This window comes from Nomascus leucogenys, chromosome 6, assembly GCF_006542625.1.
Source record: "Nomascus leucogenys isolate Asia chromosome 6, Asia_NLE_v1, whole genome shotgun sequence".
NCBI classification, from domain to species: Eukaryota; Metazoa; Chordata; class Mammalia; order Primates; family Hylobatidae; genus Nomascus; species Nomascus leucogenys.
Window position 1 is genome coordinate 55,706,860 of NC_044386.1, and position 18,749 is coordinate 55,725,608.

Genomic DNA, 18,749 nt, shown 5'->3' on the forward strand with positions numbered 1-18,749 from the left:
GGCTCAAAACTCTTGAGCCCAAGAGTTCAAGGAGCAGTGAGCTGTGATCTCACCACTGCACTCTAGCCTGGGCAACAGAGCAAGGCTGAAGGGAGAGGAGGGGAGGGGAGGGGAGGGAGGAGGGAGACAAAGAGAGGAAGGGAGGAAGGGAGGAAGGAAGCGAGGGAGGGAGGGAAGGAAGGGAGGGAGGGAGGGAAGGAGGGAGGGGGAAGGAGAAGGAAGAAAGAGAGGGGAGGGGAGGAGAGAAAGGAGAGGGGAGGGGAAAGGAGGAGAAGGGAGGGGAGGGGAGGGAAGGGGAGAGGAGAGGAAAACTAGCACCAACATAGGTTCACAGATGATAAGCCTGCTGCTTTCAATCAGCAATCAAGAACTTCTGGCATATAGTAGATACTCAAAAAATATATCCTTTTCCTTTTTATGTATTCTTTTAAAAATGACAGCAACATTTATTGAGCATTTGCTCTGTGCAAGGTGCTGTTCTAAGTGCTTCATATGGTTTCATTCATTTAACACAACAACTTCATAAGGTATCTAGGTACTATTATTATTATTACGATTTTACAAATGAAGAAACAGACACAATTTGCTCACAAATATTTACTGAGCACCTTCTATGTGCCAGATATTGTGCGAGGTCCTGGGCATAAAACAATGGACAAGAAAGATACACTCCCTGCCCTTCAGGAACTCCATCTAGTTAGTGAGATAGGCATTACCAGATAATGACACAAATAATTACTAAATCACAGAATGCTGTGATAGCACATCAAGGGGTAACCTGACCTAGTCTGGGAAGTCAAGGAAGGCTTGCCTAAAGGAGTCATATAGAAGCTAAAGATGAGTAGGAGTTAGCTAGGGATAGAGGTGGAAGCAGCATGTGCAAATGTCCTGGGGTAAGAAAAAGGCTGAGGCATTTAAGGAAATAAGAGGCCAATATGGCAAGAGCAGAAACAAGGTAAGAATAGAACCAGGTTAAGCCTGGAGAAGGAGCAAGGACCAGTCTACGCAGGGCCTTGAGATGTGTTTCAGACAAACACACCCCTGGATCAGGGAAGAGTCAGAGACACACTGAGTCTGGGTTTTAACAGTGCCTTCAGCTCAGTCTTTCACCAATAAGGTAGGAAAGCGTAAACTAAGAATGGAATGGGCCGGGCATGGTGGCTCACGCCTGTAATCTCAACACTTTGGGAGGCCGAGGTGGGCAGATCATCTGAGGTCTGGAGTTCGAGACCAGCCTGGGCAATGTGGCAAAACCCTGCCTCCACTAAAAACACAAAAATTAGCTGGGCATGGTGGCACACGCTTGTAATCCCAGCTATCGGGAGGCTGAGGCAGGAGAATCACTTGAACCCAGGAGGCAGAGGTTGCAGTGAGCCAAGATCGCACCACTGCACTCCAGCCTGGGCAACAGAGTAAGACTCGTCTCAAAAAAAAAAAAAAGACAGAATGGAATGATTTGGTCAATTGAATAATATTTGCTAAAGAATGTTGACTAATTTTGTGCAATCTAAAAAAGCTCTCTAGTGACATGTTACAGAATTAAAACCTTGAACTTATATGAAACCACCTGTGAACAAGATAGGAAAAATAGCTAATGGAGTGACAGAGCCATAAATCCAAAAGACCCAGATAGATTGGGAGGATGAATTAAAACCAGCAGGATGATTTCTCACATGAGATGTCATGTGTATTTCTGCTATCTGGCTATGAAGTCGTTTTGCTTCATAAAATCTTGGAAGAAAGTCTCACTACATTGCACCAACTTCTCTAGCCCAAAACAAGACTCTACAGCTTTCCTAAGTGTCTAGCCTTAGGAGTAATAGGTAGGACTCAGCAGTGAGAACACCTACTAGTGCCTGTCATTCCCAAGAGATGAGTAAAGTATATGGTCCTTGAGATGAGCATGAACCCAACGACAGAGGGCTCTAAAGCTCTTCCTGTAGCTTGAAGAGGTCCGAACAATGAGGCAGGCCCTGCTGTACCAAAGAGATGCTGTGTGTGGTATGAGAGACGTCTCCTGGCCCTGTATGCAGGAGCCTGGCAAGGTAAAAGAGCCACCAAGCTCAACCTTGTGAATTGAGAACAATCTTGAGTGTAATTCAGTCCAGTCTCCCAGAGACATTGAGAAAAATAAGAAAGTTCTGAACTACTAACAGGGCAAAAGCCATATATAAAAATTTTAATTAAATAAATATATATGCATATAGGTATTTGCTTATATATATATTCATTCCTGCCTTTACGTAAAATCAATAACAACTACACTTTTTCAGGATAGGGGAAGCCTGACTTGATTGTGGGTCATGTGAAAAGGGCCCAGCGATTTGCACCGACCTCAAGCCCAGCATGAATCAGCACCATGGTAACTGTCACGAAAAAGGCAAATGCTAACTTAGGCAGCATGAGATCATGGGAGAGAATGGCTCCACGCTATTCTGGGCTGTTCTGTAAAGTTGCCTTCTCTTCTAGGCACCTCTTTCATGGGGCACTAACAAGCCAGATGGTGTTTAAAGCAGAATAAAGAGGGGGTTGGGGGTACTGGAAACCATGAAATGTGAGGAAGAATTGAGGGACATGAGGACAGAGGGGACACATCTACCTAGAGAAAATTTACATAAAACATAAGAGCCATCTTCAAATAGCTGAAGGGTTTCTCCACAGAAAAGAGAGAGGACATTCTTCTCTCATACACAACAGGACAAAACAAGGAATAAAAGTATTAAGAAAGGTATTAAATGTATTAAAAACAGAAACATCCTGGATGTCCAAGAAAGAATACAAAAAAGGTTACAGGAAGGTGGATTCTGGCTCAGTAAAGACAGAACTTTCATATAACCCACCTGTCTAAAAAAATGAAGAGTTAACTTATCAGAGAACTCCTTGGCCACGGACTATGTAAATACCAACCTACTTTAAATTCAATCCCCCACCTCCATGTGCCCCAATACCAATTAGCTCCAAATCAGCTCTATTTTTTTCATGAATAACCATCATATTCTAACATACTATATAATTTACTTATGTCTATTGTTGATTGTATGTTTTCCCTGACTAGAATATAATATCCTGTTCAGTAAGAATTTGTGTCTGTTTTTGTTCACTCATGTATCCTTAATGCCTAAAACTGTACCTGGCTTATAGTAGATGCTTAATAAATATTTGTAGAATGAATGAATGAATGGAGGCCAGAAAGCCAAGGATCATAAATGCTATATGGCAGGTACTCTTTTGTTTTTGTTTTTGTTTTTTTCTGGAGACAGCTCTGTCACCCAAGATGGAGTGCAGTGGCGTGATCATGGCTCACCACAGCCTTGAACTCCTGGGCTCAAGTGATCCTCCCACCTCAGCCTCCCAACTAGCTGGAAACACAGGCACACACCACCACACCTAGCTAATTTCTTAATTTTTCTGTAGAGACAGGGTCTCACTATGTTACCCAAGCTGGCCTCGACCTCCTGGGCCCAAGTGATCCTTCTACCTCAGCTTCCCAATGTGTTGGGATTACAAGTGTGAACCACCATGCTCAGCCAAAGCAGGTACTCTTGATCAGGGTCCAGGGAAAAGCTACAGGAAATCTCTGAACTCCCTAAAAGCAAATGCAAAATCTGGTACATGGGTGCATTTTTCTAGAGAGGGCTTTCGTCTGGTACCCAGAAAGATCCATGACCCAAATAAAAGCTTAAGAATGCCTCAGCAGACCAGGCGCGATGGCTCACCCCTACAATCCCAACACTTTGGGAGGCTGAGGCAGGTGGATCACTTGAGGTCAGGAGTTCGAGCCAGCCTGGCCAACATGGTAAAACCCCATCTCTACCAAAAAATACAAAAATTATCCAGGCATGGTGATGCGCCCCTGTAGTCCCAGCTACTGGGGAGGCTGAGGTGGGAGAATCGCTTGAACCCAGGAGGTGGAGGTTGCAATGAGCCAAGATTGCACCACTGCACTCCAGCCTGGGTGACAAAGTGAGACCCTGTCTCAAAAAAAATAATGTCTCCACAGATGAATCTCTGTTGGAGGAAGGGTTGGACTTGAAAACGTTTTAGGATCCTCACCCAACTCTGATTCTACAATTCCATAAAAATGCCAGAGTCCCCAGTTGAAGGGGGAAGGGGCAGAGGATTAAGACCAATAACACCCTGGGAGCCCAAAAACCACAGGAGCCTGGAACAGGTCAGAGCATGGTGGCTGCACTGCCTGCCCCTGCCCTGGGCTCAGCAGCAGGTGAAGGAAAAGAAAGCTGCAGATGGCTTCTGAGCAGGCCTTCCACCATCCTGCTCTTAACACCTCAATCAAACATGGGGCAGCCACTGCTGAAAAGCTTTGACCCCTGAGTGGTGAGGGTGGGAGACTTCTAAAAGGTGCCGAGCAGTTGTGAGCCTCAAGCTCCAGCAACAATTCTCCTTAACGCTGGCGTGAGCCTCAGTCACAGGATTCCCCTACAGTTCTGGCAGAGCGCCCCCTAGGGTGGCTTGATGGATATTTTCCAGCATCCTATTGCTCTGGGAGGCTAAGCGTCAGGTAGAAAACCTGATTGCTTCAGAATAAGAGAAGGAGGAAGTTGCTTGCTATTTTAACATGTAGCAACATATAAACAAATGGTTTGATAAACATTCAGGTGCAAGATACTATACTAAGCAATAGGGTGCACAGTGGGTGTTCAACAAATACTTATCTTAGTTGTTTATTAACTCAATATCACTCAGTCCTTCCATCTATCCCCTACTTACCACACACCCTGCCATCTTGTGCAGTATTCAACACACATACATTCATGCACACACATGCATATATACCGCTCTTTCAACACAAGGCTATCCAGTTTAAGATGGCTGCATATTAATATAAGCCGTCAGATTAACAAAAAATCCAAAGGCCCCAGTGGTTACCTTCTCGTCGTTGTCTGTGTGAATGCAGTTCTTGTCTGGGTTCAACTCAGTCACTCTAGCTTTGATCCATTCTACACCAGATGGAATCACACTTGCTGTGGGACGACCAGATGAGGACAATTGTTTGGCACCAGCACCCACCAGTGTCCAGATTGGCTGGTAGAAATGTCTCTGAGAAATAAAGTATTTGAAGATTTATTGCAATTTGACACTGATCAAAAGGGGCCATAGCTAACAGTATGAGCTAGATTCTCTCAATCACTCCCTCCTGACCTTTAGAGCATCGTATGGAAAAGTCTCCACAAAGCTAGCTCCGTCTATTAGGCATCTCCTATTATGGTAAGCTCTGAAGGACAGTCATTCCACACAAGAATTCTTCCAAGATCATCAGAAAAGCTATAAACTATCTTTAGTGACCACTGCATTCTGTATTGCTGAAAGTTGATTTGGTGTTTAATACGTACAGTTATATACACGTGCATATCTACACACATATTATGGATACTTCATGTGAACAAATATTTTAAAAATTAAGCCCAGCAGCCTAGATATGCTTCCTCAGGAGCATGTGGAGACAGTGGTAAGTCTGGAAAGTCTACAGCCCCTTCCAGGGGTCCTCTAAACTTCATTAACTTCCAACTGTGTTTCTCAAGCCCAGTGAGGGCTGTGTTTCCTGATCAGCCCTTCTTCTACTTTCTCAGAGACTCAGAGATTTTACACTCAAAGACAATAAGTACCAGATCTTACTCCACAGTGCAATGCATACCCAAACTTTCACTATCTTCTGGAGTTTTCTTGCTTCAGATGGTCCTGTTTTTTTTTTTTTTTTTTTTTTTTAGACAGAGTCTCGCCCAATCACCCAGGCTGGAGTGCAGTGGCGCGATCTCGGCTCACTGCAACCTCCACCTCCCAGGTTCAGGTGATTCTTCTGCCTCAGCCTCCTAAGTAGCTGGGACTACAGGCATGTGCCACCACGCCTGGCTAATTTTTGCATTTTTAGTAGAGATGGCATTTCACCATGTTGCCTAGGTTGGTCTTGAACTCCTGACCTCAGGTGATTTGCCTTCCTCAGCCTCTCAAAGTGCTGGGATTACAGCCCTGAGCCACTGTGCCTGGCAACAGTCCATTCTTGATCTAAGTTACTTGTGAAAGTTCTGGACATAGGGGCAAAGGGCAGATTTGTTTAATGGCCTCTAAGAATTCCAATCCACTTAGAGCAGACTGGGGACCAAGAGCTCTCAATATTGTCGAAATGCCTCAAAGTGGCTGGCCAGCACTGCCAACACCCACAGAGAGGTGAAGAGGACACCAGGAATGACTTTGCATTCTCCCTACAACCAATAATGTGATCCAAGAGGAGGAAGACAGAGGTCTCCATTTATGAGAGCTCATCAATGGCCAGTCCATCTTGAACAGTAAGAGGAGCAAAAATACAAGCTCAAATTTTATTTTTAGACTACGAACATCAGCTCCAGCTATCACTAAACCAGACTCAGCAGGGAAAGTACCAAGCCTGGGGCTCTGGCAGCTCCTTCCAGAAATTCCTGTCCTGCACTTCCTCACAGGGCAGGACAAATTTGATTCTGGCCACCTGAATTGTGCCCAGGTCCCAGAAGAGCCAGTCTCCTTACAAAGAGAAGCCCGACTGGGAGACCTGCCCATGCATTAGCTAAAATACAACATATACCAGAAACAGTGGCCACCTGACACAGCTCTCAGACCACTGTCATTTAAAGTGAGGTTCCTGAATTGAACAGATGCCACTTTAAAAAGGAAAATGATAGAGACTGCCCCCTAGTTTCCTCTCAAATCATGGCCCTGGTTAACATCATTCCCCACTGGGGACAAATCTTGAAAAGGAGTATGTCTTCCTTGTCCTGACCTCCCCCTGAAACAGACACCTGATCCATTTTGCTTTTTCCTCCCAAGGATACACCTCCCAACCGGTACATGCCTAGTTCCCAGGAAACATTAGGCACACCACCAAAAATCTTGAATATTTTTCTGAAGCTTTTGGACAATCTTAACATGTTTTTTGTGAGACAGTGCCTTGCTCAGTCTTCCCTCCTAGTGTCAGCTACCTTTTCTCCCTTATAATCTGCCCTTGCATTTAAATTTCTAAGCCCACTGACAGCTTTCCAGAGGCCTCCCTGCTCCCCAACTCATCATCCCTTCTCCAGACAGGAGCAGATAGGCAAGTGCAGTGGCCACTGATTTTCCTCTGGGCAAGAGGTTGGCATTGGGAGAGTGTTGTGGGTTGAATTGTGTCTCTCTCAAAGAAGGATGTTGACTTTCTAACCCCAGTAGCTGGGAATGTAACCTTATTTGGAAATAGGGTCTTTGCAAATGTAATCAAATTAAGATGAGGTCATTCTTGAATAGAGTGTGCCATAAGTCCAATGAATGGTGGCTTTATAAGAGGGTCATGTGAAGACACAGGGACACAGAGACACACAGAGAACATTCTGTGAAGATGGAGGCAGAGAAAGGAGTGGCACAGCTGCAAGCCAGGGAGTGGCAAGGATTTCAGGGTAACCACCAGAAGCTGGGAGAGAGGCATGAGACAAAGCCGCCTGCCCATCCCTCTCACCCAGGCTGCAGAGGGAGTGTGGCCTTGCCCATAGCTTGGTTTTGGGCATCTAGCCTCCAGAACTGTGAGGGAATAAATGTCTGTTGTTTTAAGCCACCCAATTTGTAGCTAAGAAACTAATACAGAGGAGAACACTAAAAGCCAAGAGATCTGTCCTCCCTCTCTCTTTCCCTCCACTTCCTCCCAGTCCTTCTAGATAGGCTGCTTTCTGTGCCCAGGAGAAGCCCTAACCTGGACACATGAAGACCCATTGCTTGATAGTCATACCCAACCCCAGCTCACACACACACACACACACACACACACACACACACACACCCCTAGGCCCTCAAAAGGGGAGGCTTACCTCACTGGGCTCAACAATGGCCACATTGTCTGCACCCACTTTCCTCTTCATGCGGGCGGCCATGGTGATTCCACCACTGCCCCCACCCAGCACCAGCACCTCATAATGGTTCCTGGCCGCATGGCTGGCCCCAGTGTGCAGCTGAAGGGGGCCGACCTGCTGAGTGCCCAGCCTGAGCAGGCAGGCAAAGAGCTGGGCACGGGGCCCCGATACCACGGCCACCAGTGGCACCATCTTCAGGCAGGATCAGGCTGGAAGGGAAGAGACAGGGCTGTGAGTGCCAAGGTAGAAACCATCATGGGACTAAAGCGTTTTCTTTCCAGGAGGAAGGGAGGCCGGCATCTGGCCCGCTCCAGCTGGTCCCCATCATCTCTCAAGACCACTTTCCCCACCAGCTATGGTCCCAAGGTCTCCTGAGAGCACCAAATTGGTAGCTATCAATTGACTACACTTTCCATTTCTCCCCTTCCTCCTACATTCAGGCTATCGAGGACTTTGTTTGAATCAGGTTCCCCAACTCTTTAAGTTCTTCCTAATAACCTGTCTGTACCCATCCTTGTCCATGACTAAGATCTAGGGCACCATCTGGTTGTATCCAGCTGTTGGCCCATTCTCCACTGAGGCACACTCCCCAGTGCTTTCTTTGGGTTTTCAGTCCATTAAAACTGATATACGAGTCCACAAATAGAGACCTACAACATTCCTTGTAGTAAAAGGCACCTGAGACCTTGTTGAAACAGAAAGCGTCTAGCAAGAAACCTACCTTCTGCAACTCAGAGTACCCACCAAGGCAATCAAGGCCTCAGCCCCCATCCAGAGGCCTCCTGGCTCTGCTTGCCCAGGGAAATACAATGTAATCAAATCACTGGCTACAGACACACAAGTGAAGGCCCTCCACACCTCTAGCAATTTCAACCAGATGATTTTGGAAAGCCATAAAAGGAGCCCTGCCTGGTATCATAAAGTTATATTTTATGGGAGAAATCTGCACATGCTGCTGACCAGTCTTTTATTACATCCAATTCAGTAAACAATTTCTCCTTAATAGTTCCTCTGAGAGACTCACTTTACCTTTAAGAAAACCTGTTTCTACTCTGAGCAGTTAGTGCTTTGGCAGAGAGGAAATTAAGGCTTCTCAGAGACTGACCTTTGCTTCACCCCATGCACAAAGCTGGCCTGACATCCAGGACCCCATCCACTCGTAAACCCTGAGTGGCCCCGGCTCATGATATCTCCCTCCCTGGGTATGACAGTGCCCCAAATCCTACCGCCAAGTCCAGTTCTTAGGGTTCAACACTGCTCCAAGAACGCTTTATTAAAATGCAAGTGTCCAGCTGGGGATTAACACTTCTAGCTGCTAAAGTTACTAACTTCTTAATGAAATGACTTAATTACATCATTTCCCCCCTCCCGACTGGAGAAGAGGAAGCCTGCACAAGGGGATTAGAGAAAGCAGAGAGGGCAAAGGGGCTATAAAAAGAAAGGCAGGCCTTGGAGTGGGGGGGAAATAATAGGGAATGGGAAAGAGGAGCCAAGGGGCTGTTAAGATTAACTTTATTCCAGAGTTTTGGTGCCCCGACAAGTTCTTCAATATTTCAGATCTGAGAAGCAACCTAGAGCTGTAGGAAGGGGATTTGGAGGCCCACGGTAAGTAGGACAGGCTCATACAGTGTTTCCAGGAGTCTGGAGTCAATACAACCCTTCTGGAAACCTACCCTTTGATCCTGCATTTCCATTTCTAGGAATCTAATCCAAGGAAATAACCTCTAATACTGAAGGAGAAAAACCACTACGCAGATGTTTTTCCCAAATGTATTCATAATCTGATCACCCCTCTGTTAACTGGTTTGTGGATTAGGGCTAATTATGTCCTGGGGACAGAAAAACAAAAAACTGCAGGCTCCACACAGGCCAGGGAAGGCTCAGGTCACCACTTTAATATGGGGACAGACAGCAATGCAAATATCAAAACACTGGGGAAAGGTTAACTAAAATATGGAACACAAGATGATTTCTGTAGTCTTTTAAAATTATGTTAATAAAGAATATATAGGCCAGGCGTGGTGGTTCACACCTGTAATCCCAGCCCTTTGGGAGGCCAAGGCAGGTGGATCACCTGAGGTCAGCAGTGCAAGACCACCCTGGCCAATATGGTGAAACCCTGTCTCTACTAAAAATACAAAACTTTTTAGCCAAGCGTGGTGGTGTGCGCCTGTAATCCCAGCTACTAGGAAGGCTGAGCCATGAGAATTACTTGAACCCAGGAGGCAGAGGTTGCAATGAGCTGAGATCGTGCCACTGCACTCCCACCTGGGTGACAGAGTGAGACTCTGTCTCAAAAAAAAAAAAAAAAAAAAAAAATATATATATATATATATATATATATATAAATAAAATGTTTACATCATGATCAGGATACAAATTAGAAATGCAATATTCTCTCAACTATGTAAGAGAAAATGTTTTAGAAAAAGCAAAGCCAAAATCTTAACACTGGTAAGCGGTTTTCTCTGGGTTTTAGAATAATGAGTGATTTTGATTTCTTTGGCTTTTACGTATTTTATAAAAGTCTCTACTATACACATACATTAATATTGGCTGGGCATGGTGGCTCACACCTGTAATCCCAGCACTTTAGGAGGCTGAGAAGGGGGGATCACCTGAGCCCAGGAGTTTGAGACCAGCATGGAAAACATGGGGAAACCCCATCTCTATTAAAAAAAAAAAAAAAAAAAGAAAATTCACCAGGCATGGTGGTACACCCAGCTACTAGAGAGGCTGAAGTGGAAGGATCACTCAAGCCCAGGAGGTCAAGGCTGCAGTGATCTGTGATTTCACCACTGTACTCCAGCCTGGGGACAGAGGGAGACCCTGTCTCAAAATAAATAAATAAAATTAATATTAATAAAATGTTCCTTTAGATGATAATTAACATTTACTAAGTCCTTTACATAAGCATTTAACTTGTGAGTTGGCTACCACTATCATTCCCATTTAACAGATGGTAAAACTAAGGCAGATACCAGTTAAGTGACTCTCAAGGTTATACAGCCCATGGGTGGACTGTGATTTGTACCCAGGTATTTTGGTGTCAGAGCCTCTGCCTTTAACCACTACACCATACTATCTCTATGATCTTTAGAACAATACGTCTCAACAGCAACAAAACAATGCTTGTGTGATAATGTTAAACGGGGAAAAAAAAAACAAACGGCCGGGCATGGTGGCTCACGCCTGTAATCCTAGCACTTTGGGAGGTCGAGGCGGGCGGATCACAAAGTCAGGAGATCGAGACCATCCTGGCCAACATGGTGAAACCCCGTCTCTACTAAAACACACAAAAAAAATTAGCTGGGCATGGTGGCGTGCACCTGTAGTCCCAGCTACTGGGGAGGCTGACGCAGGGGAATCACTTGAACCCAGGAGGCAAAGGTTGCAGTGAGCCAAGACTGCACCACTGCAATCCAGCCTGGGCAACAGAGCAAGACTCTGTCTCAAAAAAAAAAAAAAAAAAAAGAGAAGTTATACTTTCTACAACTTCCCAGAAAAGGGAAACCATTTTTCATGGTACTGATACCTAAATATTAGCAATGATTTTAATGTGATTATAATTATTTTTCCTCTTCTTTGTGTGTACTTTTCTCAAATTTTCTTTAATACACTGTACATTTTAAATTTTAAAAATTACTCAAATAGATTTTTTTTAGATTGAAGAGAAGAAGAAATCACCAAGTAAGATATTGATGTTTCATACGGAAGGAAGAAGATATTTTATGGTGTGCACCCAGTCATCACATCCTGCCTTTCTTTCTAAATGTCCACAGAATGATAGAATCACAGCAAAACTTCTCACTTTCCCGAAAAGAAAAATCATGTTTTCATGGTCCTGACACTATATCTATCCCCATGGAAAAAGCCCCATAGAAGGAGCCCCATGGGGCATGGGCAGGAGGAGCAATCTAGGAGGAGGCCTGGCTAAGTTTCTGGTTTCCAGCCACCCTGTCTGAGGTTATTTGGCCTCCAAGTGATACAAGAGTTAAGAAAAATTTACTTAGGCAGATAGTGAGGGTATAGAAGTCCTCAGTAAGGTTTTCCTTTTAATGAAAAGCAGCCCCAAATCATTTTCCTGTCTAACAAAGAGCAGCCTGTAAAATCGGGCTGCAGACATAGATGCTGGCAATCATGTTCAAGATGGCGGCTCCATTTTCCCTTTGCTTTGTCAGCCATGTGTACAGTAAGGAGCAGACAAGATGGTCCCGACTGAGGGGAAAGTTCATTTGCATAACAAAATGAGGGTGGGGAGGCCAGCCTTCCTGATGCACTATGTAAACATCATACCTGATCAAACCAATCTGTGAGCCCTATGTAAATCAGACACCACCTCCACCAACCTGACTATGAAATCTGACATATCCACCACCAGCCACATCTTTCCACTCAGAAGACCCCTCTCTCTCAATAGAGAGAGTTGTTTTTCTTTCTCTTTTCTTCTGCCTATTAAACCTCCACTCCAAAACTCATTGTGTGTGTCCATGTCCTAAATTTTCCTGGCGCAAGACGATAAACCATGGGTATACACGCCAGTCAACGTAGCCACTTCACTAGCTCCCTTCCAGTCTAATACTTCATGGTTCCTCTCTTGAAAATTTACACAAATATTTCCCTCACTCAGCCAAGAAGGCTACTTCTGCTTTATTTCATTAATTATCCATAGCCTATTCCTGGATTCCGTATTTATAAACAAAAAGTCCTCTGAACCAGATTTATCGACATCATTAACAGCCACGAAGCAGAATGTCCTGGCCTTTGCAGTCAAATTTCACTTTCCAACTTAAGAAACAACTTCAAAAACACAAAAGAATGTGTTAGAGGAAATGTCCAAGTTTCAAAATGCCCAAAAATCTCAATTACTTTCTAATTCTAACAATGTAACATCACCTAAACATACAAATCAGAAAACTCAGAACCATAATCCAACCCTGCCTATGGAGAAGGTGGAGCATGATGCAATGTGAAAGACCAGAAACAAACCAGGGCAATAATGCAGAATCATAATTTTTTAATGCCACTTTTTTTTTTTTTTTTTTTTTTTTGAGTCTTGCTCTGTCACCCAGGCTGGAGTACAGTGGGGAGATCTCGGCTCACTGCAACTTCCACTTCCTGAGTTCAAGCGATTTCCCCATTTCAGCCTCCTGAGTAGCTGGGATTACAGGCACATGCCACCATGCCTGGCTAATTTTTGTATTTTTAGTAGACACAGGGTTTCACCATGTTAGCCAGGCTGGCCTCATGTAATCTGCCTGCCTTGCTGTCCAAAGTGCTAGGATTACAGGCATAAACCACCCCACCCAGCCTAAATGCCACTTTTAAACCATGGTGTAATATAAAACATATTCTGTCTTTGTTCCTGGTTCCTAGCTCCAAGTTCCTAAAACCCTTGGGATAACCTGAGTAATGGAAGTGTCATTTGTTTTTCATAATGAGTCCCTGAGTTTATGCTAGTAAGGTGACTCAAGGTGGGATCCCTAGATGGCTTCAGGAGGGGGCTGGTCACCAGAAAAACCAAACATGTGACTACGATTAGAGGGTTGGAACTCTCAGCCCCACCTCCAACCTTGGGAGGGAGAATGGGGCTGGAAATTGAGCTAGACAACAAGACAAGAGCTTCCGGGTTGGTGAACTCACTGATGTGCTGGATGGTGGTGTGACCAGAGGGGGCCTGGAAGCTCTGCACCACCCTGCTACCTTGCCCTGTATGTCTCTTCCGTATGGCCATTCCTGAGCTGTATCCCTTATACTAAACCAGTAAACTGAGGTACAGTGTTCCCCTAAGTTCTTTGAGTAGTTCTAGCTGATTATAGAACCTGAAGAGGATGGATCATGGGAGCCTTGGAATTTGTAGTCAGCCAGACACAGGTGTGGGTCCCCTTGGGGCCAGCAGCAGATGCCCTGCCTGGCTGGCATCTGAAGTGAGGGCAGTCTTGTGGGACTGAGCTTTAAACTATGGGGCCTCCACTAACTCCAGGAGCTAATGCCACAACTGAATTGAATTATTGGGCACCTAGTTGGTATTGATTGGTATTGAAAAAGAGAACATATATTTGATGTTAGAAGTGGCATCAGAAAACATCACTTAGGAACCAACAGGAATTTCTGACATTGACCTAAACCAAGTTTATAGCAACAAGCAGAGAAAGATACAACTGAAGGAAGCAACAGCCACACAATCTTTTTTTCTTTTTTCTTTTTTTTTTTGAGGCGGAATCTTGCTCTGTCGCCCAGGCTGGATCTCGGCTCACTGCAACCTCCACCTCCCAGGTTCAAGCAATTCTCCTGCCTCTGGCCTCCACGAGTAGCTGGGACTACAGGTGACCGCCACCACACCTAGCTAAGTTTGTATTATTAGTAGAGATGGGGTTTCACCATGTTGGCCAGGCTGGTCTTGAACTCCTGACCTCAAGTGATCCACCCGCCTCAGCCTCCCACAATTCTGGGATTACAGGTGTGAGCCACCATGCCCGGCCAGCCACACAATCTTAACGAGAAGGCAAAAAAAAAAAAAAAGGAGGCTCATGCCTGTAATCCCAAAACTTTAGGGAGGCTGAGGTGGGCGGGTCACTTACTTAAGATCAGGAGTTTCAGAACAGCCTGGCCAACGTGGTGAAACCTCGTCTCTACAAAAACTAGAAAAAATTAGCTGGACCTGTGGGGCATGGTATCCCGTGCCTGTAATCCCAGCTACTCTGAAAGCCAAGGGACAAGAATTGCTTGAACCTAAGAGGTGGAGGTGGCTGTGAGCTGAGATCACACCCCTGCACTCCAGCCTGGGCAACAGAGTGGGGCCCTATCTCAATCAATCAATCAATCAATCAATCAATGGAAGACCAAACTGGACCCTAAAGTCAGCAGAGAAGAAATAGAAAACTGAAAACTTCTGTCAACAAGGAGCACAAATCTGATATGATTTCTTAGTCTCCTCAGAAGATAGCCTGAAACATACAGCTTTTTTAAGAAATAAGAATTAACTACTGGTAGGACATGGTGGCTCACGCCTGTAATCCCAGCACCTCGGGAGGCCAAGGTGGGCAGATCACTTGAGGTCAGGAATTTGAGACTAGCCTGGCCAACATATCAAAACCCTCTCTCTACTAAAAATACAAAAATTAGCCAGGCATGGTGGCACATGCTTAGGAGGCTGAGGCACAAGAATTGCTTGAACCCAGGAGGCCGGGGTTGCAGTGAGCTGAGATCATGCCACTGCACTACAGCCTGGGCAACAGAGTGAGAGTCTGTTTTTAAAAAAAAGACAGAAGAAGAAGGAGAAGGAAGAGGAGGAGAAGGAGAAGAAGAATTAGAATTAACTACCAATGATACAGGAGAAAGCAGCCACTTCATCTCTACATTCTTACAAGATGAAATACACTTAAAAATCAAGGCCAGGTACAGTGGCTCATGCCTGTAATCCTAGCACTTTGGGAGGCCCAGGTGGGAGGACTGCTTGAAGCCAGGAGTTTGAGACCAGCCATAGCCAAGATGCCAAAACCCCATCTCTACCAAAAATTCAAAAAAAAGAAATTAGACGGGTGTGGTGGCACATGCCTGTAGTTCCTGCTACCTCGGAGGCTGAGGTAGTGAGAGGTGACAGCGTGCTGGCAGCCCTCGCAGCCCTCACTCACTCTCAGCGCCTCCTCAGACTCAGCATCCGCTCTGGCCATGCTCAAGGAGCCCTTCAGGCCGCCACTGCGCTGTGGGGGCCCCTCTCCAGGCTGGCCCAGGCTGGAGCCAGCTCCCTCTGCTTGCTGGGAGGTGTGGAGGGAGAGGCACGGGCGGAACCGGGGCTGCCAGCAACACTCGCGGGCCAACACGAGTTTCGGGTGGGCGTGGTGAGGCTCAGCAGGCCCCACACTCAGAGCAGCAGGCCGGCGCCGCAGGCCTGGGTAGTGAGGGGCTTAGCATGGGCCAGCAGCTGCGGAGGGTGCACCAGGTCCCCCAGCAGTGCCGGCCCACCGGCGCTGCGCTCAAATTCTCGCCAGGACTCAGCTGCCTCCCCACAGGGCAAGGCTTGGGACCTGCAGCGCGCCATGCCCCAGCACCCCCCCGCGGTGGGCTGACGCACGAGCAGAGCCTCCCTGACAGGCGCCGCCCCCAGCTCCACGGTGCCCTGTCCCATTGACTGCCCAAGGGCTGAGGAGTGCAGGCACGTGGTGCGGGACTGGCAGGCAGCTCCTCCCGCGGCTCTGGCACGGGACCCACTAAGCAAAGCCAGCTGGGCTCCTGAGTCAGGTGGGGACTTGGAGAACTTTCATGTCTAGCTGAAGGTTTGTAAATGCACCAATCAGCAATCTGTGTCTAGCTCGTTCGTAAATAAACCAATCAGCACTCTGTGTCTAGCTCAAGGTTTGTAAACACACCAATCAGCACTCTGCATCTAGCTAACCCGGTGGGGACTTGGCGAACCTTTATGTCTAGCGAAGGGATTGTAAATACACCAATCAGCACTCTGTGTCTAGCTCAAGGTTTGTAAACACACCAATCAGCACCCTGTCAAAACGGACCAATCAGCGCTCTATAAAACAGACCAATCAGCTCTCTGTAAAATGGACCAATTAGCAGGATGTGGGTGGGGCCACATAAGGGAATAAAAGAAGGCTGCCCAACCAGCAGTGGCAGCCGTTTCCGGTCCTCTTTCACATTGTGGACGCTTTCTTCTTTTGTTCTTTGGCATATATCTTGCTGCTGCTGGCTCTTTGGGTCTGCACTGCCCTTATGAGCTGTAACACTCACCGTGAAGGTCTGCAGCTTCACTCCTGAGCCAGCCAGACCATGAACCCACCACAAGCAAGAAACTCCAAACACATTCGAACGTTAGAAGGAACAAACTTCGGATACGCCACCTTTAAGAACTGTAACACTCACCACGAGGTCCGCGGCTTCATTCTTGAAGTCAGTGAGACCAAGAACCCACCAATTCTGGACACAGTAGGAGGATGGTTTCAGCCCAGGAAGTGGAGGTGGCAATGAGCCAAGATCATGCCATTGCACTCCAGTCTGGGCGACAGAGCCAGACCACACTGCAAAGGTTTAAAAAAAAAAAAAGTCAGGCACAGTGGCTCATGCCTATAATCCCAGCACTTTGGGAGGCCAAGGTGGGTGGATCACTTGGGGTCAGGAGTTAAAGACCAGCCTGGCAAACATGGTAAAACTCCATCTCTACTAAAAATACAAAAATTAGCCGGGTGTGATGGCACACACCTGTAATCCCAGCTACTTGGGAGCCTGAGGCAGGAAAATCACTTGAACCCGGGAGGTAGAGGCTGCAGTGGGCTGAGGTCACGCCAGCCTGGGTGACAGCAAGACTGTCTCAAAAACACACACACACACACACACACATAAAAATTGCCCATGTCCCACCTTCTCATTCCCCCTTACCCCAGCAATTCTAAAAAGCGAGGCCAGGTGCAGTGGCTCACGCCTGTAATCCCAGCACTTTGGGAGGCCAAGTCAGGTAGATCACCTCAGGCCAGGAGTTCGAGACTAGCCTGGACAACATGGTGAAATCCTGTCTCTACCAAAAATACAAAAAAAATTAGCTGGGCATGGAGGCAGGTGCCTGTAATCCCAGCTACTCAGGAGGCTGAGGCAGGAGAATCAATTGCTTGAGCCAGGGAGGTGGAGGTTGCAGTGAGCCAAGATTGTGCCACTGCACTCCAGCCTGGGCAACAGAAAAAGACTCTGTCTCAAAAAAAAAAAAAAGAAAGAAAGAAAAAGAAAAACATCAATAAATAAGGTAAATTTAACTTTCATTTACCAAATGTCACGTGCAATATATTTTATAATCAAATAGTATTATGCTTTTAAGTTAGATTAAAATTTCTCTATTCTAAATTGATTGTGTCCCTACTTCAAAGGATGGGAATGAATGCTTTGATACGACTGCAGTCTAACTGGAGAAGTAAAGTCCCTGTTGACTGAAAGATAAGACAGCTGACTGGGCATCCCCTACTTCCATCACTGGCCCCTGGTTCCAGACCTGGTCTGGACAAGTCTTTAGGACTTCATACCTTTCCACTACAGCCCTTCCTGAACAAGCAATACAGACTGCCTGTGTCAAAAGCTTCCTAAATCTTATGTCACATGACATGGTTTGTGAGCAGCCAGGGCACTTGGCAGAGTTCAGAGCTGCTGGCTAAGCAAGAATTACTCAGAGCATTCTTAATGAAAGATCCACCAAGCCAAGGATTGTCATCGACCCTTCAGCTATTTTTGCTTTTGAGGACACAGTGGTCTTTGACTTACAATTGTTTCCTCTCAAGCCTAGGCCAGGCTGGGCCCACTCTGCTTTGGGTTTCAATAACCACAGGGTCAACCTTTAACAGATCACCTTTGTCGAACACTTCCAAAATCAAAGAGGAAAACAGTCAACAAACAGTCTCCAGCTCTTGTCGCCTACCCTGTTCTTCCCACCAGACCCGGCCCAAGCTTACTGTGAGCTGTTGGTCTGGATCTCTGTAGCTTCCAGTCTCAGGGCATGAGTGAGCACTGTGTACACAGCACATGTCAGGCTTACACCTGGTGCCCAGGTAGAGGGACTGTTGGAAAACTCCTCCTCCTCCTCAACTAAACCCTCCCACTTGGGCTTTCTGGGCATATTTAATTAATTAAGTCAGCCCTAATGCTATTATCAGTTATTTACACCTCTTAACCAAGTATTTTCTTATTTCAAATCCAGAAGACAGGGTTTGGTAGGAAAACAATCTATTCTGGCTGGGTATGGTGGCACACGCCTGTAATCCCAGCACTTTGGGAGGCCAAGGTGGGCAGATCATGAGGTCAGGAGATGGAGACCATCCTGGCCAATATGGTGAAACCCCATCTCTCCTAAAAATACAAAAATTAGCTGGGTGTGGTGGCACCTGCCTATTATCC

The 18,749-nt window shown here is 46.2% G+C and overlaps 1 protein-coding gene across 2 annotated transcripts in view; it reads right to left on the reverse strand.

Moving 5' to 3' along the window:
* The window catches only part of SQOR (sulfide quinone oxidoreductase), a 57,120-nt gene that overhangs the window by 25,022 nt on the left and 13,349 nt on the right, over positions 1-18,749 (reverse strand). Inside the window, exons 1-3 of one of the 2 annotated variants that reach the window (XM_030814136.1) lie at positions 16,740-16,756; positions 7,824-8,074; positions 4,888-5,058 (exon numbers count right to left, since the gene is read on the reverse strand). In XM_030814136.1, coding sequence (XP_030669996.1) covers positions 4,888-5,058; positions 7,824-8,057 — 405 coding nt within the window. In that variant the 5' untranslated portion in view covers positions 8,058-8,074; positions 16,740-16,756. Of the gene's footprint in view, positions 1-4,887; positions 5,059-7,823; positions 8,075-16,739; positions 16,757-18,749 lie in introns of those variants that run through there. The other variant, XM_030814135.1, reaches the window with a different exon arrangement.